Source organism: Pipistrellus hanaki, assembly GCF_964339955.1.
Source record: "Pipistrellus hanaki genome assembly, chromosome: 6".
NCBI classification, from domain to species: Eukaryota; Metazoa; Chordata; class Mammalia; order Chiroptera; family Vespertilionidae; genus Pipistrellus; species Pipistrellus hanaki.
Genome location: NC_140508.1, coordinates 74470992 through 74487670, shown reverse-complemented (window position 1 = coordinate 74487670; position 16679 = coordinate 74470992). Strand labels below are relative to the sequence as shown.

At 42.1% G+C, this 16679-nt stretch overlaps 1 protein-coding gene across 1 annotated transcript; it reads left to right on the top strand.

Annotated features, from left to right (window-relative positions):
* The first annotated feature begins 138 nt into the window (after positions 1–138).
* On the top strand, positions 139–12199 carry HAUS1 (HAUS augmin like complex subunit 1). The gene is made up of 10 exons (XM_084888231.1): positions 139–252; positions 1511–1758; positions 2610–2784; positions 3383–3518; positions 4970–5104; positions 6443–6566; positions 6951–7016; positions 11077–11148; positions 11374–11421; positions 11999–12199. The coding sequence occupies exons 2-10, from the start codon at positions 1729–1731 to the stop codon at positions 12047–12049; spliced, it is 837 nt and encodes a 278-aa protein (XP_084744357.1). The 5' UTR covers positions 139–252; positions 1511–1728; the 3' UTR covers positions 12050–12199.
* The last annotated feature ends 4480 nt before the right edge of the window (positions 12200–16679 follow it).

The following is a 16679-nucleotide window of genomic DNA, read 5'->3' as shown; positions in this document are numbered from 1 at the left end:
CAAAATGAATGATTAGACCTTTGCCAGCGTCCGCGCAGGCATGGCTTACACGTTTACTTTGGTCTTTGCAGCTGACCTTGTGCCTGCCCGGGGCGACCACGTGGGCAGCGGAGCCGGCCAGGAAGCAGCTCCCGGGCCACGTGACAGGTGACAGGTGCGGTCTGAGGGCGCAGGCAGGCAGGCTGACCACGAGGCGGGCTGGAGGTGTCAGGTCGGAGGCTGTCACCACGAAACAGTTTTCTGCAGAAAGAGGTGATTCTCAGATCCACGGGGCCCCTCCCCAAGCCCTCTGTGTCAGAAACGTTGGGCTCTGGATTTTGACAAGCACCCGTGGACGTGGACGAAAGAGGGGCCACATACTAAACTCGACAAGCTCAGGGAAGGCCTCTATGTGCGTGTGGTTTTAATGTGGAAATATGTAACATAGTGTGTGTCTAATTTACAGGGTTCCTGTAACAAGGAACAAAAGTAAGAAATCGCATGGAAAAGTATGCATTGCAGTAGCAGTATCAAGAATCACGCACAGTGTTATTAGCTACTATCATGAAGCGGGGAGAGAACTTTCCATGGAAGAGTAGCCGAGTGGCGGCGCTAGCAGTTGAATGCCGTCAACAATTTTATTTTATCTTATTTATTTTTTTAATCCTCACCCAGGGACATGTTTCCATTGATTTTTATAGAGGGTGGGGGAAGAGAAACATCTATAGGCTGCCTTTTGTATGTGCCCCAAGGGTACTAGTATATGCCCTGACCTGAATGGAACCTGCCATCTTCTGGTATAAAGAAGGATGCTCCAAACAACTGAGCCACACCAGCCAGGGCTGTCAGCTATTTATTTTAAAAGTCTCCAGCACATTTAGCTCTTTGGTAGTGGAGACTAACGGGTAAATCTAAGGTTGCTGCAGTTTATAATGCTGAGGTAAAATAAAAAATTTAAGCTAGTGCACACAAACATCTGCTATCCAAAAAACAAGTTTCAGGTATTTTTTTTTTTTTTAAGACAAGCAATTTAAGTTAGTAATCCTATATAATGAAGAGGTAATATGCAAATTAGCCCTCACAAGGTGGCTGCCTACAATCAGGCTAGCAGGGGGGTTAGTTAGGGACGACCAAACAACTGAACAGTAGGCTCTAAGGGGCGACCATGCTGGCAGGGGAAGCAGTTAGGGGCGACCAGGCTGGTGTGGGGGGCATTAGGAGTGACCAGGCCAGCAGGAAGGGGGCAGTTAGGTGCAATCAGGCCAGCATGCAGAGGCAGTGAGGGTCAATCAGGTCAGCAGGGGAGCGGGAGGAGAGTTAGGGGCGACCAGGCAGACAGGCGGGTGAGCGATTAGGAGCCAGCGGTCCAGGATTGTGAGAGGGGTGTCCGACTGCCAGTTTTCTGAATTGGAGAGGGTTCAGGCTGAGCTGAGGGACCCCCCTCCTATGCACAAATTCCGTGCACGGGGCCTCTAGTCAACATGTAAGAAAACACAGCTTGGCTTTATGCGATTCTATTCTCGTCCTGCAGATTATGCCATGGAGGGCAGAAGGCGAGACAAGGTGGCCAGCAGGGAGATGCTTGCAGTGCTGGAGCCTTGCAGCAGCCTGGAGTCCCAGTGAAAACTACAACTCCCAGAAGTCCCGGGCCCCTAAGAGGCTGGACCCACGGGGTGTGGGCGGGACCTTCAGAGCGAGCCCAGCAATTCTCAGGCGGGAGCTGCTCCTGAAGTGGCGGGAGCAGCCGCTATGGAAGCGCCGGAGGAGAAAGAGGCGCAGGTAAGGGGCAGGGGCCGGCATTTGCCAGCGGAGTCTTTGACACACCCGCCCGCAGGGCGGATCTCCTGCTAGGTTTACTTGCCTAGTCCGGGGGCCCATGTTTAGTCCGCCTTCGCGCTCTTTGATTCCCCTTTCTACTTGGACTGCCCTGGAAAGAGCTTTTCCCTTCCTTCCCCCGCTTAGTCTTGCGCTCGGAGTGGAGTTGAGGAGCCCCCTGGTACAAAATCCCTTCCAGCGACTGAAGGGGGACTTCTAAAGAGGGGAGTGCATGCAAGAATGTAGCCTTGAGAGTAGCTAATCTTGTGCCATAGTTTGAACCGAGGCGCTGTTTGAATCAGAGGAGCCAACAATCTTGGGGTTTAATCACCAGGTACTCTCATAAATTGTGGAAGGCCATAGCAAAGAAAAGGAAAGATCTGTTTTTTGTCCTTACACACTCCTGACCTGCATCCGTGGCCCACAACCCAGCCCCACGAGCTTCTGTGGGGCTTGTGTATTGTGGACAACTCCTTTTTTCAGAGTTTGCATGGGTAACTAATGCTTTAGTTAGCACATGCAGTTTGATCTTTTAAATTATTTGAGTGGTGCAAGTTACTAGCCTATGTGCCGCTTTTGTTTCCTTTGGAAAAGGATGGATTGTTTTCTGGTCATTTTGTTCCTTGTGATTCCTCACTTATTTCCTGACATCTGGTATGTATCTTCTTAAAGACACTTTAGGATGTGAAGTCAGTAGGACTTCAGAATATTCATAGAAAGCATTTTGTTTGCTTCTCATTGCTTATTTGTAATACTTCCTTTGTGCTATTACAGTAAACAAGACTTAAAGTATTTACCCTCCTTTTTATGGTTAGGTTGCTGCGTGGTTGAAAAAGATGTTTGGAGATCATCCTATTCCACAATATGAGGTCAATGCCCGGACCACAGAGATTTTACATCACCTTTCAGAACGCAACAGGGTCCGGGACAGGGATGGCCACCTGGTAATAGAGGACCTGAAACAGAAAGCAAGTGAATATGAATCAGAAGGTGAGATTAATTCCAGAGTTTTTGAATGAGATGATAATCAGAAGGAACCAAATTTTATAACACTAAAGTATACAAGAGTAATTTGGTGTAGAAAAGTTTTTGGGGTTTTCTTGTTTGTTTTTAGAGAGGAAGGGAGAGGGGGAAAGAAAGAAACATCTATGTGAGAGAGAAACATCTCACACCTTGACAGGGGATGGAACCCACAACCTGGGCATGCACCCTGACCCGGAATTAAACCCGAGACTTTTCGGTGTAGGAGGATGCTCCACACTGGCCAGGGCTGATGTACCATGTACATGAAATGTCCGTAATGGACAAATGAGTGGAGACAAAATGCATATTCGCGGTTGCTAGGGCTTCACGGGTTGGGAATTGGAAAATGATTACTAAGAATTGGGGTTTCTTTTTGGGGTGATAAAAATGCTCTAAAATTGACTGTATTGATGGGTATGCCACTCTTAATATACTAAAAGCCATGGAATTACAGGTATGTATACTTGAGGCGGGTGAATTGTATGACATGTGAAAGATTTCAATTAAACTGTTAAAAATTAAAAGTAAAACAAAACAAACATCTAGAACTCTTTTATCTTTTCAGCCAAGCATCTTCAAGACCTTCTCATGGAGAGTGTGAATTTTTCCCCTGCCAGTCTCTCCAGCATTGGTTCTAGGTATCTGAATGCTTTGGTTGACAGTGCAGTGGCCCTTGAGGTAAAGGATACCTCAGTATCTAGGTAATTTTTACGATAGTTTTTATTTCTGTAATCATGTATGTTATAAGGTCTTGACCTAAGAGACTGTTTAAACACTCAGTGTAATTCTATGTGGGAAATGAACAATAAGTGCCCGAACACTGAATTTAATTAACTCTTTATCGTTGCCAGTGAGTATGTGTAGTTCATTCAGGTATTGGTTAAATTAAACTTGGTATTGGTTAAATTTTAGTGTTTTCTCTTTCCAGGATCAGGTTTTTGAAGTTTGATTCACATGTATATTTGGAAAGGTATTAGGTACCACTTACATTGTTCCTTATAAGTATACCATGAGAAAAGTCGTAGCTTAAATCATCTGGTTGAGCATACTGAATTTTGGTTATGTTCCTACCCTACGGGGTAGAGTAGTTTAAGGACCTTTATTCTTTGTGACAGGCATTTCACCTGTATAAAGACATTATTCTTCCATTAACCCCAAGAGGAAACTGACGTTCAGGAGGGGTGTTAAATAACTTCTCCGAGCTAGTAAACGGCAGAGTTGAGGTTCAAACCCTGTCTGACTCCCAAGTCTATATGAATATCTCTGGTGGCCATATCTTAGCTAGGATGACAATTATAACTTACAGAGAACTGTACAGCTCTTCTGCTTCGTTGTCAATATAAGGGCTTGGAATTTATATATATATATGCTCAAGAGTAGTGTTTCAGGAATAAAAACGCATATTGTATGGCAGCAGACATCTAGACTTAAGTCCGTTTAGTAGACGCTAAATACTGGTTACATGCCACCTATACACATATACATAGCATTGGAGAAGTGAGATGAATAGGATAGTAATTGCAGTGAAGAACAATCTCTGCTCGTTGTCAAATAAGGGAGGCGCATGTAAAAGTATAGCACCAAGTGTGACAGTTGTAACATAACAGGAATGTGCAAGCTATAGCTTAGGCACAGAGAAAAAGGAAGTGAATTCCAGGATGGGAGTCCATCTTATTTGCGTTTTGAAAGACAAGGAAATTTGCCAGGTGAAGAAAGGCTTTGGCCCTGGCCAGTTTGGCTCAGTGGATAGAGCGTCAGCTTGCAGACTGAAGGGTCCCAGGTTCGATTCCAATCAGGGGCATGTGCCTTGGTTGTGGACACATCTCCAATAGGAGGTGTGCAGGAAGCAGCTGTTCGAAGTTTCACTCTCATTGATGTTTCTAACTCTGTCCTTCTCCCTTCCTCTCTGTAAAAAAAAATCAATAATAATAATAACTATTATTATTATTATTATTTTTTTTTTTTTTAAGAAAGGCTCTGCAGGCAATGAGAACAGCAGGTACAAAATCCATAGAGGTACGAAATAGCGTGGTTATGGAAGAATCTACATAGAGATCAAGTCATTGTTCGAAATGAGGAACAATTGTAATTCTTGTCCTTGATGTCCATTTATGTGACCAGATTCTTATTCTTTCTTTCTTTTTTTTTTTAGTTTTCTCTCTGCAGTGAATGATTTGACCTCTGACCTTTTTCGTACCAAATCCAAAAATGAAGAACTCAAGCTTGAATTGTCAAAACTTGAAAAAAAATTAACTGCAAGTTTAGTATTAGAAAAATGTCTACGAGAGTAAGTAACTGAATTGGAAACGGTGACAACTTTTATTAAAAGGCAATAATAGGACTTTATCATATTTAGTTTTTAAGAAATGGGGTCCATAAAATGTTTTTTAAAGCAGAAAATTACTTGAATGAAGGTTGGGAATAGACTTTCACCTTTTGATACAGTTTTTCCTTCTTTTTTACAAATAATCTGGGTTTGTTCATTTTTTAAATGTATGTGAACTTTCTTTTCTTTTTTATAAACTGTAGGGAAACTTGAAGTGCATTTTATTTTGTTGCTCTTTTTTTTTTATGCTAGTGCTCTACTATCTCTCTTGATGCTCTGGGCCTTTTGGGACCTCCATAATTCAAATTGGCTTTAGGGTATTTTTTAAAATATATTTTTATTTATTTAAGAGAGGAAAAGAGAGGAAGAGAGATAGAAACATCAATGATGAGAGAGAATCTGATCATTGATCCCCACTGGAGATCACGCCCGCAACCTGGGCATTGAGCCCTGAACCCAGGAATCAAACCATGACTACTGGTTCATAGGTCGATGCTCAACCACTGAGCTATGCCAGTTGGGCAGTTTTATGGTATTTTTCAGTCACTTTTTTAAGCAGTGATTTACTTTCTCTAAGAATAATTGGCATAAGTTAACCTTAAAATTATTTCATATTTGTTGAGAAAAACCCAGATGTCAACATTGAGGGGAGGATGACCTAAAAGAATGACTATTGCCCTGATAGGTTTGGCTCAGTAGATAGAACATTGGCCTGCAGAATGAAGGGTCCCAGGTTCGATTCCGGTCAAGGGCATGTACCTTGGTTGCGGGCACATCCCCAGTGGGAGGTGTACAGGAGGCGGCTGACCAATGTTTCTCTTTCATCTACGTTTCTAACTCTCTATCCTTCTCCCTTCCTCTCTGTAAAAAATCAATAAAATATATATTTTTTTTAAAGAATGCCTGTTAATTAGTCTAGGATATAAATTTTATGGTAGAAAACCCAGCAACTATATTATGTATTCTTGTCTAATTCAGAGTTGAATCCAAAAAGTAATAGTGCTTTTTTAAAGTATATATATTTTTTTTATTGATTTTTTACAGAGAGGAAGGGAGAGAGATAGAGAGCTAGAAACATCGATGAGAGAGAAACATCGACCAGCTGCCTCTTGCACACCCCTTATCAGGGATGTGCCCGCAACCAATGTACATGCCCTTGACTGGAATCGAACCTGGGACCTTTCAGTCTTCAGACCGATGCTCTACCTCTGAGCCAAACCGGTTTCGGCTAACAGTGCTTTTTTAAAAATGATAATTTCACTGAGGAGAAAAAAAATGTTTCAATTTTACTTTTTAAAGGGATCTCAAGAAGACAGAGCTGCAGCTGTCTACAGAAAGGGCCAAAGTTAACCATCGTCTTCAGAACATGGACTTCCTAAAAGCAAAGTCAGAGGAGTCCAGGTTTGGAATCAGAGCTTTAGAGGTATGCATGAAGGACTGAAAAATGTTAGGTCTCTTCATACTGCTTTTTGACCATCTTCACAACTAGGCAGTATTACCAATCCTTTTTTACAGACCAGTGAACTACAGAGAAAGTCACTGCCCAAGGTTTCATAGCTGCTTCTCGGTAGATCCAGATTCCCATGCAGGCAGCCGGCCCCGCAGCTCAGGCTCTTAAGAAGCACTGTGCCCATGCTGTCACACATCTGTGGCTCTGGGAAGATTGACATGCAACATAAAAGTGTTTAGATACGTGTTTCATCTGTGATTTGTAGCTCCCCTTTACTGGGTTATATGTTGAAACATTTACTAATGATCACTTAGAAAATAATTTCCTTAACCGAACCCCCCTTTTTTGTATCCGCAGGAGAAACTTGCAGCCAGAGGCATGGAGGCTTCTCTGTCTCATCAGTCACTAGTGGAGCTTTCAGAGGTGAGCTTAGTTTAACCCAGTTTAACTTTCTTTAAAATCTTAGTGCACAATCTGCTTTTTCACTTGTTTCTTTTTATAGAGCTTTATTCACTGTTAACCTGATTTCTTTTCCTTTGTCTCTGTACTTTATGTTCATCGGTATTGATAGCTTTATTCCTTGTCTAGCTGTCCATACTCACATCTGTTTAGTTTTCTTTATTACTGTATGCTAGAAACTCTTTGCTGGAGTCAGTTATACACTATTGATTTATTTATTAAACAAATTTATTGAGGAACTCTGTGCTAGCCATCTAGGTCTTCCTCCTCCTTCTCTTTCAAAGTACAGTAAAAACGCAGGCCCCAAAACTGCAGAATGTAATTCTGGGTTTTTAGATTTTATAAAGATTTTATCTGTTTTGGTGGGAAAAGGCAATAATAAGGACTTTGTGTTATTTTTTTACTCTGTGTGTTTTGTTTGTTTGTTTGTTAATTCTCACCTAGGATATTTTTTCCAATTGATTTTTTTTTTTAGAGAAAATGGAAGGGAGGGGGACAGACAGAGAGAAAAACATTGCTGTGAGAGAGACACATCGACTGGTTGCCTCTGACTGGCTGGGAATTGAGCCTGCAACTGAGGTACATGCCCTCAACCAGACTTGAACCCAAGATTCATCAGTCTTCAGCCAACACTCTAACCACTGGGCAAAACCAGTTAGGACCTATACATACGTATATATGTATATATATATACACACACACATATATGTATATAATTTTTTTTAAGAGCCCTAGCCCTAGAGGTCCAATGTAAATTAGTGCACTCAGGGGTGGGGTGTCCCTCGGCTCTGCCTGCACCCTCTCTCCATCCGGGACCCCCTCGGGTAGGGTCCATAGGCCTGGCCTGAGATCAGGGCCTATCGGGGCTTTCCTTCCACCAGCTGCAGGCAGCTGGCCCCACCCCCGAAGCTGCCACTGCTTGCCATCTGTGCAACACTGCTCCCCCTCCCCTGCCCACTGGTGGCCTCCCGCTGTAGGTGGCAGGTGTGGGGTGCAATGGCTTAGCTGGCCTGGACTTCACTCTGTGGGGCAATCACTGGCCGGCCACACACCTGCCACAGAGTCACAGCCCGTGGCCTGGGCCTCCCTCTTTCTTTGCTGGGGGGTGGGGCCAGCTCTGCAAGGGGTTGTCTGCCTACCTGATCGCCCCTAACCACTTGCTTGCCTACTTGATCACTCCTAATCACTGGTCTGCATACCTGATTGCCCCTAATTACTTGCCTGCCAATTACTTGATCACCCCTAATTACTCTGCCTGCCTGGCTGATCACTCCTAACTGCTTGCTTGGGGGCAGGGCCAGCCAGCTGAGGGACCATGGTGGTTCTGGTCTCTGGTCATTCCAGTCATTACGCTTATGGTGGCTGGCCTTTTATTATATAGGATTATTTCATTGTTTTTCCATCACCATTTATCTCCCCTATATATTTTATTATTCTTAAGATTTTTTTTAAAACCTTACATTTTCTAGGTTTTTTAAAAAATATATATATATTTTTTTTTATTGATTTTTTTTTTTTTTTTTTTTTTTTTTTTAGAGAGAGGGATAAAGAGTTAAAAACATTAATGAGAGAGAATCATTGATCAGCTGCCTCCTGCACACCCCCTACTGGGGATGCACCTGCAACCAACGTACATTACCTTGACCAGAATCGAACCTGGGACCTTTTAGTCCACAGGCCGACGCTCTATACACTGAGCCAAACCGTTTTCAGCTTAAGATTTTTTTTTTTTTTTTTTTAAGTTTTTATTTTTCATATTATTACAAATGTTCCTTCCCCCCCCCCCCCACCATTGCTCTCCTCCACCAGGTTCCCACCCCACCCTCTGCCCTTTCCCCTCTCCCCATTGTCCTCATCCATAGGTGCACAGTTTATGTTGAGTCTCTTCCCACGCCCCCCTCTCCCCTTTTCCCCAAGAATCGTCAGTTCACTCCCCTTCCATACCTCTGATTCTATTATATTCAACAGTTAATATTGTTCATCAGATTTTTTTAATTTCCTTGGTTTTTAGATTCACTTGTTGATAATTACGTATTTGTTGTTCATAATTTTTATCTTTGTTTACTTTCTCTTCTGAAAGAACCCCCTTCAGCAATTCATATAATTCTGGTTTGGTGGTGATGAACTCCTTTAGCTTTTTTTTATTAGTGAAGCTCTTTATCTGACCTTCGATTCTGAGTGATAGCTTTGCTGGGTAGCTTATTTTTGGCTGTAGGTTCTTGCTATTCATCACCTTGAATATTTCTTGCCATTCCCTTCTGGCCTGCATGGTTTCTGTTGAGAAGTCAGCTGACAATCGTATAGGTGCTCCTTTATAAGTTACTACCTTCTTTGCTCTTGCTTCTTTTAATATTCTCTCTTTATCTTTTGCTCTTGGAATTTTAATAATGATGTGTCTCGGTGTGGTCCTCTTTGGATTCCTTTTGTTTGGAGTTCTGTGCGCTTCCTGGACTTGTAAGTCAAATTCTTTCCCCAGGTGGGGGAAGTTTTCTGTCACTATTTCTTTCAGTATGTTTTCGATATCTTGCTCTCTCTCCTCTTCTGGAACCCCCATAATTCTGATGTTGGTTCGCTTCAAGTTGTCCCAGAGGTTTCTTACATTATCTTCAATTTTCTGGATTCTCTTGCCTTCTAGCTTCTGTGGAGGAGTGTCTTCTGGCTCTTTATGTTCCAAATCTTTGACTTGATTCTTGCGATCTTCCCTTCTGTTTTTATTTTTTATTTCTGTAAAATATTTTTTATTTCAGACAATGTATTCTTTATTTCTTGTTGATCCCTTATCATTTCTTGTTGACTCCTTATTAATTCTAGTTGATCTCTTTTCATATCCTCATAGGCCTTATCCATCTTTTCTAGGAAATTTTTGAAAAACCTTATAAGCGTAGATTTGAACTCTATATCCAGACGCTTTTTGTCCTCCATTTCTTTTGTTTGTGATCTATTTTGTTGTCGAATTTCGCAGTTACAGCTGGGACGGGGTTTCAGGGTGGAGCCTGCAGCTTTGGCTTCCGTCAGCCCCGCCCTATGCGGGTCCTTCAGTGCTCGCTGCCGGCGCCTCTGAGAGAAAGGTGCCCTCGATTTTCGCCTGCTGCCAAACAGTCTATGCTCTCCCCCAATGAACCCGGTATTGGGGTTCAGTTCAGTTGGAAGTGGAGTTGGAGGTGGCGTTCACAGCAGTCTGGAGCCCCAGTCTCCTTCCCGTCAGGGCAATCCCGCGGCACAGCCGACCGTCCCTTCTCTGGGGGCAGTGTGCGCGCCTCCGGGACCTCCTTTCTCCGCTACCCCGGGGTTCCGACTTACAGCCCAGCTCCCTATGGCTGAGCCTGAGTCCCCGGGGTCTGGCCCAGAACGGGGGTTCAGAGCAGTCGGGGGCCCAGCACAGTCGGAGTTTTCTCTCCTTTCCGCTAGGGAACGCCTGCCAGGCACTCGGCCTCCCTCCTCTCCGGCTCCGTCCTCTCCGCGCGCCGCGTGTCTCCGTACCTTGGGCTTTTACAGCTCCTCCGTGCTTCCTTCTGGTTTTCTCCTTGCTTCTTGTTGTAGGATTTCCAGTCAGTCGACTTTCCTGTAGTTCTGGGTAATGTCCATTTTATATTTTAGTTGTATTTTATTAAAATTGTTGTGTGCGGCTGCGGCTAGTTGCCTACCCGAGCAGCCATCTTGGATTCTCCAAGATTTTTTTTATACTTTAATTTTTGAAATCTAAAGTTGACAATTCATAAAATATGTATTTGAGATTCTAATTGTTCCCTTACATTTCAGTTTCTCTTAATCACATTATTTTGGGTTCCTAGACAGCATACTTAAATCCTATTTTTAGTAAATGGGAGTAAAACTTTTCTATTTTAAGCGTCTTATAAAGACTGTTTCCATTGGAAGTGAGTTTATCTGTTATCTTGAAACTCTTTATTTGATCCATTATTTTAAATTCCTAGTGTTAATGCTTTACTATGTTTTACTTCAGAAATGAGCAGTATTTAATTGTGAATATCTCTATTACTCTATGACTGTTTTTTTTCATCCCCAGAAACTGGAAGAACTAAAACAACAGACTATACCTTTGAAGAAAAAATTGGAGTCCTATTTAGATTTAATGCCGGTAATCATTTTTATGAATTAAAAAAAGCAGATGTCTTTTTTTAGTATGCACTAAATGACCATTAAAATAGTGAATCCATGCTTAAGGATTTAAAATTCAAGCTGAATTTCAATGGGTATATCCTCTGTTAGATTTTTTTACTTTTGAAAGCATCATTGCAATTTTTTCCCCTCAAGCCCTAATTGAGGTAATATAACCTTTCCTTATTTTGTTTTTCATTAAAAGGATCCATCTCTTGCTCAAGTGAAAATTGAAGAAGCAAAGCGAGAATTAGTAAGTTTTGTTGTTTTCTTCAGCTTTTAAAAAGGAAATAAAATAAATGCTGATATAGCTAAAGCTCCCTTCATCTTTCTTTCTTCTTGCTCAATAGCCAAAAATGGAGGGCTTTCCAAGCTTAGGGAAACGATGAGGTCCAGCTGCTTGGGAGTATTCAATGGAAGATGGGACTGCAGAAGGCCAATTGGTTTATGATGTAAAGGGCCTTTGGTGTAAAGAGGGTGGGTTCTATAGGAGACCAGGGAAAGTTGCAATTACAGAAGTACATTGTTTAAGGAATAAAGGTCAGGAAAATCTACTCCGTATCATTCATTATACTAAATCATCTCTCTAAGGCTTTTCCCCCCCTCTTTAGATGTTGATTACAATCAGGAGTCTGAAAACTTCTGGGGTTTGGAAAAGGGGAGAGATGTAAAAGGGAATGTCTAAAAGCATATTTAATATTTATAATGTTTTTTAATTTTTGTTTTAATGTGTTTTTGTTTTTGAATTTCTCTTATTTTAAATAGGGGTAGAAGTTAGAGAACCTGTTTTCTGTCTTTATAGTATTTTCGGTGTTTCTTTCTTCCTTTAGGCTACCATTGAAGCTGAACTCACAAAGGAAGTAGAAATGATGGAACTGTGACCAGAGCCAAATAAACTTGGTGCTCCCGAAGAAAGTAAATTAAATAGGACTTTCATCTTAAGGTGAAAAACACCTTAAGAGTAATAAAATATATAGGGGGGAATGCATGATGATGGGAAAAATAAAATAAAAAATATATATTTAAAAGGATTTTGTTTCCTCTTAGCATTCCTAGATAACTTAATGTCTGTGTTCTTAGCTGAAATAATGTCACAATTGATAGGATTGTGGTTCCTGCTATGTATTGCATTTTTGTGCCCAAATACATAGTTTTCGGAATAAAAATGTTGGTTTTCTATATTATTGGTGGTTCAGTGTCCTTCAGTGGTCCTATTAGGTGAATACGATGCCAGTTGTCATGTGGTCACTCATTAGGTCAGTTAAGCGAGAAGGAAAGGTTCTCTAATTCCAGTTATTTTTCTTCCCTCTCCAGGGGTTTGCTTTCTGATCAGCTCACCTGCCTACCTCCAAATGTTAATATATGCAGGAATTTAATTTATGAAAAAGATGGCCTTTAAAGTCAGTGGTAGAGACAAGCAAAATAGAGACAGACTTTAGATAGAGAACAGTCAGACAACTCTGGAGGGATGGAGGGATAGAGCTAAAAAAAAAAAAAAAAGAACTATGGACATGGACAACAATGGTGGTTGTGGGGGATGAGGAGGGTGCGTGGACGTGGAAGAGGGCATAGAAGGGATAAATGGTGATGGAAAAAATGAAATTCGTGGAGGACAAATGGGTAATTGAACACATGGTGTTAAATCCATAGTCACACCTTATATCCGGATAGTTAAAAAGAATCAGAGATTTAAATATTTTTAAAAGTACAAGAAATCACGGAGGAGCCGAAACCGGTTTGGCTCAGTGGTAGAGCGTCGGTCTGCGGACTGAAAGGTCCCAGGTTCGATTCCGGTCAAGGGCATGTACCTTGGTTGCGGGCACATCCCCAGTAGGGGGTGTGCAGGAGGCGGCTGATCGATGATTCTCTCATCGATGTTTCTAACTCTCTATCCCTCTTCCTTCCTCTCTGTAAAAAATCAATAAAATATTAAAAAAAGAAGAAAAGAGCCAGGACCAGTTTGGCTCAATGGATAGAGCATCGGCTTGGGGACTGAAGGGCCCCGGGTTTGATTCCAGTCAAGGGCATGTACCTTGGTTGCGGGCATATCCCCAGTAGGGGGTGTGCAAGAGGCAGCTGATCGATGACTCTCATTGATGTTTCTATTATAACTCTCTATCTCTTTCCCTTCCTCACTGTACAAAAATCAATAAAATATATTAAAAAAAAAAAAAAAAGAAAAGAAATCATGGAGGAGTTTTAATGTTTTGACTTTGAAATAGTCATAGAGTCAGAAACATGACAAAAATCCAGGAACCACAAATGAAATTTTTGAAATATTTAAAATTCCTGCATGGGGAGGGGGGGGGGCAATGTTAAAATATGTACACAGATAATTTAATAAAAATATATATTTTTTTAAATTTCTGCATGGCAGAATCTCATGGATATGACAAATGTGCAGGGAAGAAGGAAGAGAATTTTCCACTGCACATTTTTGTATATTTAAAAGTTTCATACCATGTGATTAGGAAGCAATTCATTTTTTGAAAATTATCTAAATGACCTTCAAAATTTTCGCCCAAGCCAGTTTTGCTCAATGGTTATAGCATTGGCCTGTGGACTGAAGATTCCTGGGTTCGATTCTGGTCAAAGACACATGCCCGGGTTTCGGGCTTAATTCCCAGTAGGGGGCATGCAGGAGGCAGCTGATCAATTATTCTCATCATTGATGTTTCTATCCTGCTCCCTTCTTTCTGAAATCAAAGTATATTTCTAAAAAATTTCCTTCCTCCCCTTTTCCACAAATATGTGGCTAAATATAATACAAAAAACATTTCCGTTTTTTGAAACTGTCCATATTCTTTAGCCATTTATGTACCATGGTTTGGTCTTTTAATTTATAGGAGTTCCTTAGATAATAGCAAAACTAATATTTTATTCCACCAGACTACATTCAGGATCCCAAACTTTCATCTAGGCCTATTTGTGCCCTTTCTTGTCAAACCCACTTTTAGCTAGAACTGCATAAGCAGGTAATATGTGGTGAATACTGAATACTGAATTACTTTCTGGGGGAAACTAAGTCAGTAATTTCTGGCCAGACAATTCATATACGTAAATATGTTCTGTAGGGTTCAAAGATTCAAACTCAACAGATGAGATAATAAGTATATTAGAAAAGCCACTGGAAGAATTTTGAATCTTAAAGAAGTGGCATAATGAGTATGTTTAAGTAATACATGTCAGAAATAAGAAGACAGATAAACCAAACAAATAAAACTGAAAAGAAAACTACGAGTACTTATTGAATTCTCTTGATGTTCTAATACTTTTTTTTCATTTGATTCTCTTAGCTTGTCCAGGTATGTAATGATTCCAGATGCAAATAATGATACATTTACTTCCTCGTCAGTTTTGGTCCTTTTAGTATTTCCTCGGGAGGTATTATCTTGTTATGGTGACACCAATGTGGTAATTACGGTAACAGTAAATGTTTTAGTCATTATTGTTGTGTAACCAACTATCCCCAAACTGGCATAAAACAGTCACAGATTCTGTGGGTGAGGAATCTGCAAGGACACAGGCGACATGGCTTCCCTTTGCTCCTTACTATCTGGAGCTTCCAGTTGGGAAAATGTAAAGGCTAGAGATGAGTTAGTACCTGAAGGACAGAATCATCAGACGTCTTCACACGAATGTCAGACAGTTTTCGTTGGCTGATGTCCAGAGTCTATGGTTAAAGCACTTACACGTGGCCCCTCCGAGTGGTCTCTCCATGGTCGCTAATTTGGGTTTCTTCCCAACAGGGTGGCTGGTTTTTAACAGTGAACATCTCAACAGAGGAAGGCAGAAGTGTATAGCTTTTTTATGATCTAACCTTAAAAGTCACAAAGTATCCATCATACTGTATCATTCCAAGCAGTCACAAAAGTCCACCCACAGAGTCAGGGGAAAGGGACATGGACTGTCCACACGGGGGTGGATTGTCAGGATTACACCCTAGGAAGAGTGTGGGATGGGAGACACCATTGTGGCCAACTTTGGAAATTGCATTCTGCCCAGAAGAACAGCTTGCTGTGTTCCTGAGTTGAGTGGAAATTCTTCCACTAACGGGGCTTTACCTTTAAGCCCGGGTTCAGATTTATTTATTTATCATGTCAAGTAAGTCATTCTGTTCTGATTTTATTGAGTTGTTTTTTTTTTTTTTAAAGTAATAATATTAATAGATGGTGAATTTTTCAAATGTCTTTTCAGCAGCTATGACGATGCAGCAAAATAAGATAAAAATGAAGGAGGTTGTGGTTGCTCTCTCTGAGGCATGCCTGCAATTCTTCCATTCTTTCCATACATATTTCTGAGCATTTACCTTGTGCCAGACAGTCTCCTGAGCGCTAGGAGAGACAATGCTGGGCCCAAAGAGAGGTGATTCCCAGCCCTCATGAAGCTTATAGCTGGAACGATCCTGATCGAATGAACTACCTAAAGTCTGTTTTTATGTGCCAACAAACACAGAAAAGAGGTATTACCTCCCACTCCTTCACCCTAATCCCAAACAAACTCTGTAATCTGATCCAGCAACTCATTTCCTGTGACTCCAAATCACTTACCTGGGTCTTGTTTGAAGGGCATGGGGCATTTACACATGTAATTTTAGCCACCAGAGGGCAGTCACATTTAAAAAATGCTTTCAAAGGGGAAGAAAAAGGGCAAACCCATTTTGTGAAAGGCCATACCTGGGGTTCTGGCGCCAGAGAGAAATCACATGGTGGGATTCGCTCCAACAGGGGGTGAACACCAGCCAAACTCTCCTACCTCAGGCCTGGCTACTGCACCAATGCATCACGAGGCTCTGGTACCTTGAGCGGAGGAGGATGTGATGACACTTGACCAGGCCGTCATGAAATAGATCAGAAGGGTCTCCCAAACCAAACCCTCCAGGGAAGTGAGCTGCCCAGGAGCCACCTTCCAGTTCTCTCTGAAGGGAGTTGGAGCACCTGTGCTGTGTACTGCCTCCTCCATTCAACACGCAGCTCTGTATCGGGCAATGGGCAGGCTTGTGCTGGCCACAAAGAGAGGTCTCGCTGGCACAACGTTCCGAGAAAGCAGGAAGGACAGCCCAAGCCAAACAGTGTCCAATCAGGCTGCCCCTTCCCGTTGAGAGGCCACCCAAGACTCCAGCTTCTCTGGATGCAGCGTGAAGCCCTGACCCGTGAGGTCGGGCCAGCGGAGGTGTGCTTCCAGGGGATCCAGCCCATCTGGCTCCTCTCCTGGCCTAGGATGAGGGATTTATAGCCAGTTTTTAATTTGTTGTTATTTACTTATTTATTTTTGCTTGTCAATGCCCTGCCTTCCCTTCCCTGTCTGGCTGGGACTTGAGCAGCTGTGGGAACCCATGAACAAGACTTTCAGGTTCTTTCATTCCCCAACCTCCCCCAACCCCACATCAATGACTGCAGAGCTCACATCGATGTGAAGAAGGAAAGGGGGAGAAAGTAGTTAACGTCTCAAAAACATTCTCCTTCCCATGCCTTGTGAGAATGCATAAGACTTAGGCCATGTCTGGCTCAG